The 13,656-nt window shown below is 34.4% G+C and overlaps 1 protein-coding gene across 4 annotated transcripts in view; it reads left to right on the top strand.

Moving 5' to 3' along the window:
* pdm3 (POU-domain protein pdm3) overlaps positions 1-13,656 on the top strand; it is a 442,629-nt gene that overhangs the window by 313,976 nt on the left and 114,997 nt on the right. For all 4 annotated transcript variants that reach the window (XR_016548447.1, XR_016548448.1, XM_090394167.1 and 1 more), the window contains one exon: positions 9,936-10,059. Coding sequence is in view for 2 of the 4 variants with exons in the window: in XM_090394167.1 (XP_090250293.1) it covers positions 9,936-10,059 (124 nt within the window). In the remaining 2 variants the exon portion in view is untranslated. The remainder of the gene's footprint in view (positions 1-9,935; positions 10,060-13,656) is intronic.

Here is a 13,656-nt window from a genome sequence, read left to right as displayed (position 1 = left end):
TTGAATGTCTTTAATTTTTGTGTGAAACTCATTAGAATTTTTGATTGAAGAGACTGAGTGGCCTATGTGAGGGCGGAGAAGGTTAGATAAGAATCTTGATAACTTGTACGTTGGACAGCCGATACAGTCTACGACAGGTCTAAGTGGAACATTAGTTTTGTGTAGCTTAGGTAAGCCATAAATTCTAGGAGGTCTTGCATGGTATGTCTTAAGTTTTTTGATTGTTTCTTCATCTAAGGAGGAAGTTTCATTAAGTAGCTCATTTAATTTTCTGAGTTGACGATTCGTAGGATCAAAATCCAATTTGGAGTAAGTATTACAATCTCAAAGAAGTAAATTAATTTTTCGGTCATATTGAATTGGTATCAAGAACCACAGTGGTATTTCCTTTATCAGCTCTAGTAATGATTAAATTTTTGTTACGTTTTAAGGAAATAATAGCTTTCAATTCCGACGGTGGGATATTTAATTCTGAAGGTTTGGCATTGTAGATCACTTTAGCTACTTTTTCCACTTCCGTCTTTCGCAAGCCTACATTCTCAGGTCGCTACATTCACAATTCTTCTGCTCATCATCCATCTCAGAAATCTGGCATTATTAAGTCACTAGTTTCCAGAGCACACAAATTCTGCTCCTCTGAAGAATCTTTAAACCAGGAATTAGAAGTTATCAAAAATACAGCCATCCTAAATGGATATAATCCCAAAACAACTCAAAAAATCATCAGTCACTTCTGCATACATCAAACCAGACAGGAAGAAGTGCATAGGATTCCCATACCTTACGTTAAAGGCATCTCAGAACGTCTTTCTAAAATTATTAAGAAATACAATTTTGTCACTACTTACAAACCTATCAACCAAATTTACAACTTATTACCTTCTCCTAAGGACAAATTCTCACCCTTGATGTTACCTGGTGTTTATGAGATTCCATGCTCATGCAAATTATCTTACTTTGGACAGACAGGTAGGTCTGTTCAGAAACGCATCTCAGAACATCAAGACCACATTCGTCTTCTTAAACCGCAGAAATCTGGCCTCTCTCAACACGGAATTGAAAATCCAAACCATAGGATCCATTGGGAAAAGGCTAAACTTTTACATAGATCTATATTTAAACATGAACATTTATACAAAGAAAGTTCTGAAGCCCTACTACACAGACCAAACCTAAACCGCAACGACGTTCTTACTATTCCTAAAGTATGGGAAATTATCATACAAAACTTGTTAAATAATTAATGTTTTTTTTTTTTTTTGTACTACTTCAGCACGTTATGCACGTTTTCATAAGATTCTATTGTAATCATGCGCCCTAACTGTATGTTATTCCTAATTTTTGTTTAAATACTGTACTGATGATGTCCTAAGATACTTAGGATGAAATATTTACAATTAAATAATTTTCACTGTGGTTTATACGTGTGTTTCTTCTAATTATGAACGCACCACAGGTTTCATTATTTAAAAAAGTAATTTTTGTTTAACTTAAGTATAAAGAGCTAATACGCTTCATTTCGGCAATGAAAACATTACTTAAATTAAGGGGATATTAAATCCCACATAGTTTTAAAACTGAATAAGAAACCTTTTGTTTAGTTTCTTATTCGGTTTTAAAACTATGTGGGATTTAATATCCCCTTAATTTAAGTAATTTTTGTTGTTGTTGTTGTTGTTTTAAGGGGGGAAAAAAGAAGAAGAAAAAAAAAGTAAACTCACTGGCAGTCAGTAGGCCATCAGTAGGTGAGCCAAGTGCTCAATAATATTTCTTAATCCAGAAATTTCATTGCAAATCTGACAAAAGGATAAAAGGGGACCACAGGTCAATTAATCCATTTTTTCAGAACAGTTAACCTTGTATCTCTTCTGGACCTAGCTTCCAGTGATGAGACCTCAATAAAGGTCGCAACCAGTCTGAGTAGTGACCCCCCCCTCCCCATAATGCATAGCATTATACGGAGGCTGTTCAATAACTTATAAGACTATATTTATACAGAAAACAGATTACCTTTAATCATCATCATCATTTACATCATGGTCTTTTTCGAAGTAACTGAGTTTACCGTGAGATGCGATGCATTTGTTCCAACGTTGCATCTACTTCTTAAACACATGTGAAAGTCTGTTTTTTGAGAGTTCTTTCAAAACCGCCTCCGCAGCTTTTACACATGCTTTGTTGCTTTTGAAATGGCGGCCTCTTAGTGGTTTATTGAGCTGAGGAAACAACCAGAAATCGCACGATGCGAGATCAGGACTGTATGGAAGGTGTGGTAGGATATCTATGTTGTTCTTCTACAAAACGTCCACTACACCACCAGCAATATGTGGCCTTGCATTATCGTGGTGCAATAAGAAGCCATTCTTCAGCAATGGACACTTCCTTTTGACGTGCTCTATGTATATAGCATAGTATGAGCTGTTTACAGTATTCCCGGGTTCTACAGCATGTTGGTAAACAATGCCTTCCTAGTCAAAAAACATTATGGTCATAACAATTTTACAGTTTTTGCTTTCTTGGGGGTAGGCGAAGACGGATGCTTCCACTCACTGCTTTGTTGTTTCATTGTAGGGTCATAGTGATACAACCAAGCTTCATCTGCTGTAATGATGCGTTTTAAGAAGTTGTTGCCTTCTTGTTCCAGTCTTTCTTTCCATTCTGTGCACACATCCACTCGATGCTGCATTTGCTCCGGTGTCAAGAGTTTGGGAATCCATCGGCGCAAACACGTTTCAGTCCCAAATGTTCAACCATGATTGAGTGAATACTTCCCACAGAAATATTCAGGACAACATGCAGCTGGCGTACTGTAATTCTGCGATCCTCCTTGATGATAATCGCTGCTGTGTTGATCATTGTCTCTGTGATGGACGTTGAAGGTCTTCTCTCATGTTCAAGATCTTCCACATTTTGCCTTCCTTCCTTAAAAGTTTTATGCCAGCGAAAAACACTTGCCCTCGACATTGCTTCATTGTGAAAAGCTTCACGTATCATGTTAAAAGTGTCCGATGCCGATTTTTGCAAATGCACACAAAATTTAATCGCATAACACTGTTCCAAGGACGCTTCCATTTCGACGACTGATCGTGATTCATAGGCAAGCTGAAACAAGCCTGCGTTTAGTCACGTGACACTCTGGCACATCAGCCCATATACGCCATCTATCAACCTCTTTTGTTAATACAGACAGCAACATTTCTTTATTCCACAGAAATTAATATTGTGATGAGTGGTTTCGCGTTATTAATAAGTTATTACTTATTGAACAGCCTTCATACATGTCTGAAAGGGGGGGGTATGCGTTGCATTATGGGATACTAAGGCAGTTGATGTGAAGTCATTAGCCTCTATATACAAGTGGCCCAGTTGTGACATACTTCATATGAAGTCAGCATATGAAGACAGGGATGCATCTTGTCCCCTCTTCTTTTTAATTGTTTTCTGGAATTATGAATGTGAATGAATATGACTCTTTATGAATATGACACTGGAATAGTAGTTGGCAGACTAAGAATAAATAACTTACGTTTCGCTGACGATATCGATCTTCTGGCAGAAAGTGAAGAAGAATTACAAGAGATAACCAGCCATGTTTTTGGAACATTAAAAAAATATGGATTATACATAAACCTACAAAAAACAAAAACAACGATAACCTCAAAATCAGACATTGAATTCTTAAAGATAGAAATTGGCAATAAACAAATTGAGAATGTAAAGAAGTTCACTTATCTAGAAGGCATGTTGAGTCAAGATAGTCGTTCAAAAACTGACATTAAATACCAAATTGCTGAGGCAACTGTGGCCCTACAGAAGTTAAAACTATTGTGGGGAGATAACAGAATAGCAATCACAACCAGACTAAGGCTAAGTGACACCTTGGTGAATTCTGTCCTCTTGTATGGTTGTGAGGGCTGGACTTTATTGAAGGAAGATGGGAGGAGACTCCTGTCTTTCGAAATGAAAACTTACAGAAGATTTTTGAGAATTCCCTATACCTCTTACGAAACCAATGAAAATGTCCAAAAACTGATTGATTCAATAGATGGGAGAAAAGGGGAAAATATTCTGACAGTCATCAGAAGAGGACAGATGAAATGGTTCGGACATGTGGAGATGGCTAATGGCATTCCAAAGCACTAGTAGGAATCATTCCGGGATCAAGGGGTAGGAGCTGACCTCGATTAAAATGGACTGATAACATCAAAAAATGGACAAATTCCTCCCTTTCTCAACTGACATCAAGAACAAGAGACCGAGACAACTGACTACGGGAGAAGAAGAAGAAGAAGATATATTAGAGTGGAATCTAGCAGAAAGAGGATGACTAGTGGAGTATCTCAGGGTTCTATACTACGATCACTAATTCTTTGGGGATATTCAGTTGTTTGCTGCTGATGCTAAACTGAAAATAGCAATAGTTGATAAAGGTGATGTAGATATCCTGCAGGATGATTTAAATAAATTGGCATTGTGGACAAATGATTGTCGATTTAATGTTACAAAATGTAAGGTTATGCACTTTGGGTTTAAAAGGTTACATAATGTGTATTGCATTGTGACTGGATTGCAGGAAATTAATGATGCTAGAGCCTTGGGGGATAATGGTGAACAGAGTTGAAGTTCAGAGGGCATATTGCAAAGGTTGGCAAAATAGCTCAAAGGATTACTTGTATGTCGAAAAACATGCTAACAGATAAAGATGTAGAAATTATTATTCCTCTTTATAAGGCTATGATTCAGCTACATATTGACTACTGTGCACTGGCTTGGATTTCTGGGGATCAGGAGATGGAAGAGAGGATTCAGAGATGAATGACTAAGCTTGTGACAAGTCTGTGGAATGATCCTAGGAGAATAGGTTGAAGGTGTGTTGGTTTAGTTGATAGGCAGAAAAGAGGGAGCGTGATAGAAACTTATACGATATTAAAAACTTATAAATTTATATGATATAAAAACACCATAATGTGTTGTTTTTATAAAATTGATGCAAATTAAATTTTTCAGTATATTACAAATAGAGAACAAGGGTTATCCATGGAAGTTGTGTAAGCGTGTGGTTAGTAACGACAGGACTGTACAGACTAGACTCTTTGCATGGAGAGTGGTAAATAAGTGGAATGGATTGCCAGAATTAGTTGTAAGTGCCCTATTCAGAGAATGAGCTTAAGGAGAGGTATGATGGATTTTGTGTGTATAAACAGTAGTGTGGGTCTCCCACAATGTGTTGCCAGACTCCATGGAGATTTCATATAATAATAATAATAATACACTTCAGATTAGGCCTGTTTGTATCCTGAATGCTAACAATGCCATGTTCCTTCCTAATATATTCATTATTAATATATTTTTCCTATTTGTACAGTGTATTCCTTCTCTAATTCTGATACTCATATCTGTAGTCTCTACTCTTTGATCCATTGGTTTATTTCAAACCTAGCTTGCCGATCCAGAAATTAAAATTGTTTTGAGCACTGTTTTATAGACTATTTTTCCTCTGTTTTTGCTCTTACTCTGTATAAATTTATTCAGCTCTCTCCCACCATACCATCCTTGCTTCTTCTGTTGTCTATTTTCATATATTTAATTTGATAGTCACTAAAAATTGTTTTAGTGACTATCAAATTGTTTTGATAGTTCTATAGGTTTCCCATTCAGGATGCTGGTTTTTTCAATATTTCTTCCTATTTTCATTGTCTTTGTCTGTTTGTTGCTAATTTTCATATAAAATTTGTGTACTAGTTTAGTTTAATAAATCCTGCAGATTTATATTTATCTTATCTTAGAATTTATCTGTATTTAATATCTGTATTTATCTTAGAATATAATATTATCTTGTATACAGTAAAGAATTGAGATTAACATTGCCAATTTTGATATCAGGCCTAATGCCACTTTCCTTCATAATGTGATCCATGTATATTTGATTAATAAAATTGGAAATAGTGTCAACCCATGTTTCAGTCCTGATTTTAGATCAACCCATCCCCTGTACCTCCTATAGTTGTAACTGTTGACTTACATCTCAAATATAGATAATGTATTTATCTATGCTTGCTTTATCTGTAATTCAATCTTATGACCAAGGCTATGTCCTCTGAATCCAGCAGCGACTGCATAAAACTTTTGTATCACCATAATAATCGTTTATGGTCAGATATCATCCACTTCAGCTGGACCTCCTATTTCATATTTTGATGGCTTGTTCTATCTCTTATGTACTCTTGATTTCATTCCTCTTGTCATTTCTTGTTTCTTTTAGAGCATTCTTTCAAAGTAATTATTCCTGACATCTTGAATATCTTTAGTTTTCATGTCATGTTTATTATTATTTTTTTAAATTGTACTCTTTCCTTTATTTCTAAGCTATTTGTCAAAATGTCTTGGAAGCAATAGCTTCCAAGACATTTTGCCACCTTCCTTCCTCATTTTATCTTCTATATTCTTACCAAAGTCTTCCCATGATGTTTGTTTAGCTACTTTTATGCATTTCATAGCTTTTTACATTTTTCTTTGTATTCTCTGAGAATATGTGCTAATTTATTTGCTGGGACCTTTTGATATGCTTTCTTGTTTTCCAGTTGCCATCTAAGCCTTTTTTGAGTTCAAGATGACTTTTCTATTCTTGCTGACAACTTCACCACATCCAGACATGCCTCTCTAGCTAAATCATTGATTGTTTTCTTCAGGATCTGCCACCGAGTCTCCAAAGTTTTCTGATAAGTCTTCCGACAAACCAGCATAAAATATTGTCATGTTATACCTTCATTTTTTTTTTGTTTTGTTTAAGCTATTACAGAATACAGTTTGGTCAGCTAAATCCCAAGTTGTCAAGCTATTCTCATTCCTTCACTATCCAGATACCGAATGAATGAATATTGCATCTGCCACTGAGTCTCCAAAGTTTCTTGTTTTTTGTTAACAAACAGTTTGCTTCTAAAAGCTGCTTAACTTTGATTCTTTTTAAAACTTTCATATATATTTTTCTTTTCATTATGAAGTTGATTTTTTTATCCTGCAATAAGCTAAATGGTGATCACTTCCTGTTTTAGATCCTCTTGCATACTTTTGTCTATTGAACTAGTATGAACATAACACTGTCGACAATAACATAGTAAGCGTGACTTTTCTTATTTCTCATGTCTTCTCTCCACATGAATTTGCATACATCTTTATGTTGGAACATGATATTACTAATGACTAGTTCATGTCCTGAAAAGAGTAAAGCTAATAATAATGGTAAGCATCTGCTGGAGAGATCCAGCAGATACTTACCATTATTATTAGCTTTACTCTTTTCTACAAATTTTCCCAATTCATATATTTAGTATTTATTTCCGACTGTGCTGCCTTCTCTCATGACTTAAAAATTTGCTCTGCTTTTTCTTCAGCAGGAAGAACCTTTTGTCAATGTCAATATAGTCCTTTAATTTTTCTATCACTTCTTTTTCTTTGATATTTCTTACATTGATGTATCTATCTTGAATTCTGCTGATGTCAAGTTTGAGTTTGTTCCAGTAGATAACTTTTTACTGTTCGTCCTGATTCAATGATGAAAAGCATGAGCCTTGTAACTTGATGAGTTAACAAACCAGCATAAAATATCATCATGTTATACCTTCATTTTTTTTTGTTTGTTTGTTTAAGCTATTAATAGAATACAGTTTGGTCAGCTAAATCCCAAGTTGTCAAGCTATTCTCATTCCTTCACTATCCAGATACTGAATGAATGAATATTGTATCACAAGAAAGTGATGATTGGACAAATGGTTCAAAAGTCCTAGACAATTCTCTGCTTGATCCTTAATCATCCCCCCCTCCCCCAAAGTATGGGTGCATTAATTTATCAAAAATTTAGACAACAGTCATTTTAAGACCATTTCTAACATATTAGCTGTGGATAAACTCCCTAATCTGTCCTAGAGATTGGGAACATGTCTCTCTCTCTCTCTAGTTTGATTTTGCTTCCTCTAATTTGTACATTGTGTACAGTGATCTGTAATTCAAGCTTATGACCAAGGCTATGTCCTCTGAATCCAGCAGCGACTGCATAAAACTTTTGTATCTCCATAATAATCATTTTTGGTCAGATATCATCCACTTCAGCTGGACCTCCATATTTCATATTTTGATGGCTTGTTCTATCTCTTATGTACTCTTGATTTTTGTATTGACAAGTATTTTTGTTCTCTGAAAATGCTGCTTCCAGCAAAATATTAACAGTTTAAGAAAACATGTTGTTCAGTTTAAAGCAGACCCCTAGTCTAAAGACTCCAGACAGGGCCCCCACGTAGCTTACACCTTAAGATGGCATTGTAGCAAACATACTTCTTGATTGCCTGCCGCATTAAATCATATGGGTATTCTGAAAATTTATAGGATTTTTTTTTTTTTTTTATAATGCAACTTTTGGGTCCCTGAGCTGTGAAGTTTTTTTGATGAAATTACATTGTGTTTTTATTAGTTGTTTCTAAATGTATGTTTATTATTTAAAAAAGATTATAAAATATTGAATAAAATACAGATATATGTAATGTGTATTCCAGTTTATGCTAGTTAATACTCATTGGCCTCTTTATTGGAAACATACCTGAACTGTATGTTATTTATCTCTTTTTTGATATCACTTGGCTTTTACAATTTTTTACATTTTTATAAAGCATAATTTGAAATGTCAAATGAACAATGGATGAAGCATGCAAATGAACAGGTTATGAAAAGTGTATAATTATGGATACATACCAGGAGAGAAATAACAAAATATTTGACACACGATATCTGTAATTTATTTCGAAACAGTCAAGGATTTAGCAAGAATGAGACAACAAAATATTTTTCTTGAAAAAAAATAAGTTATCTGAGACCTGCAGTGTGGAGGAAGAAAATTGCAGTCAAACAAAGAGACATGCCACGTTACCAAAATGATATCTGAATGCATCTGTGATTAATTTATTGGACTACACTTCATGTTGTAATATTATTTGGGTTGCAGCAGCAGTACAATCTTGCTATGTACCACTTTTGTCATTACCTATTAAAACATCGTGTCCTTGGACAACCCAAACTAGTTGCTTCAGGATTTAAAAAAAGAGATACCTTTTCTCAATCCTGAAGTTTTCTAACCATGAATTTGTATTTCATTATATTCTAGTTGCATCATCACAATTTCTCCAGTTGAACATACTGTAACTGGAGAAATGGGGGGAAAAAAAGTAAGAACCATTGACCTATCAAATGTGGCAAAAACATTCTAGTGGAGGTAATATAGTTATTTGAGTTATATTCTTTTTTTTTATGTAAATCCCACCCACAAAACAGTTGTCAGCATGTGGATAGGCAAAATATGTCCAGTGCTTGACCTGAAACATTCTACACAACAGTGTTGCAGGCCAAATACAAATCTATGCTGACTATCATTTTATGGTGGCTGTGTCCAGCAAAATAACATACTATGCCATATGACTTATATCAAGTAATAGTTAGCTGCATAATGTAAGCATGTTTGCTCAGTTAGGTGATAAATTTGTCACCTAACTGAGCAAACTCTCAATTCAAATTGAGGTTCAGAGCTGCTATTTGAATTGAGGTTTATAGTTTATGGAATGATGTAAAATGAGAAGTTTGAGATATTGATCGATCTCTTTCATGTCTTATAGTTGTGATGTCATTTTGTTGAGAATTGCTATCTCATTTAATATTCCTGCAGAATGATTCTCTCATGTGGAATCTATTGATTCCACATGATGAACATTCTCAATCTGTTTTTATAAAGAAGAAAACCTCCCTCTTTATATGTCACATAATGGAGGTGTTATACAGTGAAGTGGCCACTGAGGATATAGCAGTAATAATGTTTGTATAACAAATTGTTTTAAACCTGTGTTTGAAAAATAAAATAAATTATCTAATATTGTTTATACTATTTCAATATCCAGAAAATTCAACAAAGCCAAAATACTGTCTCTACACTTACCCAGACAGTACAACAACAGAAAGCACCTTCATCAAGCAATAGCAATAATAATTCAAGCAGTGTAGGTGATGCCAGTGCCATTTCAAGTAATTACTTTTTTTGTTCTTTAGTGACTTTCAGAAACTAGTCTGAATATACAACTCAGTTCCTACTTTTCAATTTTTTAATTAATATTTGAGTTATAATCAGTAAATTAAAAATCATTTATGAAGTTTGATTATATTATCCATAGCTGGATGGATAATATAATCCATCTTCCCACAACTATTATAACAAAAGTAGCAAGTTGGTGATGTATTTTACATCATTTGTAATGCTAACTAAAATAATTGACTTGTACTGCTTTAAGTTTTGTGTAAAATAGTTTGAAATTTGTGGAAAATAAGTTATTTTATGGCACAGAAAGCATCTAGCTTATTTGTATATCATAATATTGATTGTTTTATTTCCTAGATTTAGTTATTTCCCTTTCTGTATATTGATAACTCTTTCTCTCTCTCGCGCACGCATTACATTCTGCTCGCTCACCATTCATTATACAAAAGTTTTCTCCTTGTCACATTACTTATATAAGCTCTGCACCACTAGTGATGATTGAATTTTTTTAATGATTGCTGCAATATGTTCAGCATAAAAAGTATTTCCTTAAAAATTGTTAATGTTTTGTTTTTATGATTTAATTATAATTCTGTTTTTAATTCTTTCCTTTCTTTGTTAAAAATAGTTAATTCTAATGAGAAATAAGCAAAGTCTAATGTTTACTTTACAGTCCTGATTATGTATTATATTCTCTAAAACAGTGTTTCCCAAAGTGGTATGTATACTCCCAAGAGTATGCAAAACTTTAGGGGATACGAGGCACTTTTTTAAATTTTGATTATTATTATTTAACTTGCTCAAGTCTGATCCCCTGGGTTTCTTGAGGATGAGTAAGCAGTGGAGAGGATTCAGAAGCAAGTGACCAAGGTGGTAAATAACCTGTGGAATGTTCCCTGTGAGGATAGATTGAAGATGTGTGGATTGCAGAAGTTGGTTGATAGCAGAAAAAGAGGGGATATGATAGAAACATTTAATTTGCTTAGAGCATTTTATAGGATAGATACAGGGGAAATGTTTCAGCACTTGTTAGAAGAACCAGAACAATGAAGGGGTCATCCCTGTAAGTTGAATAAAGGTGTAGTTAGTAGGGGTATGAGGACTAGATTTTTTGCTTGGAGAGTTGTTAATGAGCGGAATAGGTTGCCAGAGTCAGTTCTGAGTGCTTTGTCTGTTAATGGGTTCAAGGAGAGGTATGATAGACTGCGTGGATAGATTGGGTCTTCCGCAATGAGTCTTTGGACTCCATGGAGGAGCCTGTATAATAATAATAACTTTTGTCAACGTATTGTCATAACACAAGTGCAGATCTGTTCTGTAATCAATTTTTCAATAACTAAAAAAATTTGAAGAACTTTTTTAAAGAAACTCTGTCTTTTGATTTGTATCAAATAACCTTCATTAGGACTTTGTCTGATCAACAGTTATTTTCCAACTACATGGCTCAAACTGTTTGAATTTAAATTCAAATAGTTCGAGACACACAGTTTGAACTCTCCACTAAATTTCAAAATCGTTCTTAAATTGAGATATTACAGTTTGAGATACAAATATCCAGGTCTGTCAGAAAGGATTTTCAAGTATCACTGCCCTTCCCAGTTCACATCATTGCAAAATTGGGTTGGTAGAATTAGTAGACTTAAAAAAAAATAAAAAAAAACTTTATTATTTAATATTTAAATTATTAAATTTAAAAATTGTTTCATATGTGTGTAATTTATTATAATTCACATGTTCAAAAATAACTTACTTAATCCTCTTCACTCCACCTGGGAGCATAGGTCTTCCACGACCATTTTCCACCAGACTCAGTTTTTTGCTATTGTTTTTATTAATATTTGCTATTGCTTTCGGTATTGTTGTTTTCCATGTTTCTCTTCTTCATCATCATCAAATTCCTGCCATGTACCCTCAAGGGGTGTACAGGATATGATAGTACTACATGAAAAATTTACATCGTTACTAACTTCCTATCTATAATTTTCCTCCAAATCTGTCTGTTACTTGTCAAGACTCCAACATTATCAGATCTTATATTTCTATCATCTAAGGCACTTTGTACTGTATCAATCCACCTATATCTTGGTCTTCCGCTGGATTGTTTTGCTGCCAACCTGGCAGAGAACACTTGTTTTGCTAATCTTTCCTCACCCATTCTGTTTAAGTGACCATACCACCTGAGATTAGCTCTGCTAACGCATTCCTGGATGCTGATAATATCAAGTTCTTTCCTAATATCCTCGTTTTTAATATGATATTGCCATTGATGCCATCTGTTCATGCCTATAATCATTCTCAGGACGCTCATATCTGCGGTCTCTAGTCTTTGGTCATGTGTTTTACTTCTGACCCAGCTCTCAGATCCATAAGTTAAAATTGGTTTGAACACTAAATTGGCTGTTTGTATACAGCCAATTTAGTGATCCGATTAATTTCTCTCTTATTCCATATGAATTTATTCAATTAACTTCCTACCATACCAGCTTTGTTGATTCTGTTGTCTATTTTATAATTTAATTTACCATCTTCACTAAAAATCGTGCCTGAGTAGCTGAAATGTTTTACTTATTCCACAGGTTCTCCATTCACAACACAGTTGACATTTTCAATGATTCTGCCTATTTTCATTGTCTTTGTCTTTTTATTGCTGACCTTCATACCATATCTATTACAACAGCTGTTCAATTTAGTCAGAGAATCTTGCAGACTTGTAGCGGATTTATTTAGAAGTATAACATCATCTGCATAAAGCAAAGAGCTGACATTAACATCTCCAATTTTGATATCATGTTTAATACCACTTTCCTTCATAATGTGATCCATATAGATAATGAATAACAGAGGGGATAATGTACATCCTTGTCTCACACCAGATTTAACATTAAACCATCTTCCTGTACTTCCTTCAATTCTAACTGCTGACTTATAACTCAAATAAAGACTAAGTATTGCTTGATATAATGCCCCATTGACACTATATAACTGCAGCGTATTGAATAGCTTCTCTCTTGGCACCTTGTCATATGAATTTCCAAATCGACAAAACTTAAATACAGATCTTTGTTATATTCCCATGATTTCTCCATTATTTGTCGTAAAGTGAATATCTGATCCTGACAGCCTCTATTTGACCTGAATCCAGATTGTTCTTCACCAAGCTTTTCTTCCACAATTCTTCTCAACTGTTTCTCAAATATACTGGCATAAATCTTACCAGGAACACTCAGTAGAGAAATATCTCTGTAATTCTCGCAATCAGTTTTATTTCCCTTTTTATATATGGGTACTACTATGAGAGCTCTACTCCAATCATCGAGAATTTGTCCCTCTGTCCAGACATTCTGAACTATGCAGTGCAGCCATTGTAAGACTTTTATACCACCGTACTTCATCACTTCTAGTCAAATATCATCTACTCCTGCTGCCTTTCCACATCTCAAGCCTTTGATGGCTTTTTCTACTTCAAGTATGGATATGTATTCCTGACTGCATGCCTGGTCAGTGTTTTTTATCACTGTGCTGTCATCACTGCTTGTTTCATTTAACAGTTTTTCAAAGTAATTACTCCATGCTTCAAGGATATCTTT

Source organism: Typopeltis vanoorti, chromosome 6 (genome assembly GCF_054136105.1).
Source record: "Typopeltis vanoorti isolate ZY-2024b chromosome 6, IOZ_Tvanoo_1.0, whole genome shotgun sequence".
Classification (NCBI taxonomy): domain Eukaryota; kingdom Metazoa; phylum Arthropoda; class Arachnida; order Uropygi; family Thelyphonidae; genus Typopeltis; species Typopeltis vanoorti.
Note: the sequence above shows the minus strand (reverse complement) of the source record. Positions and strands in the feature narration are given on the sequence as shown.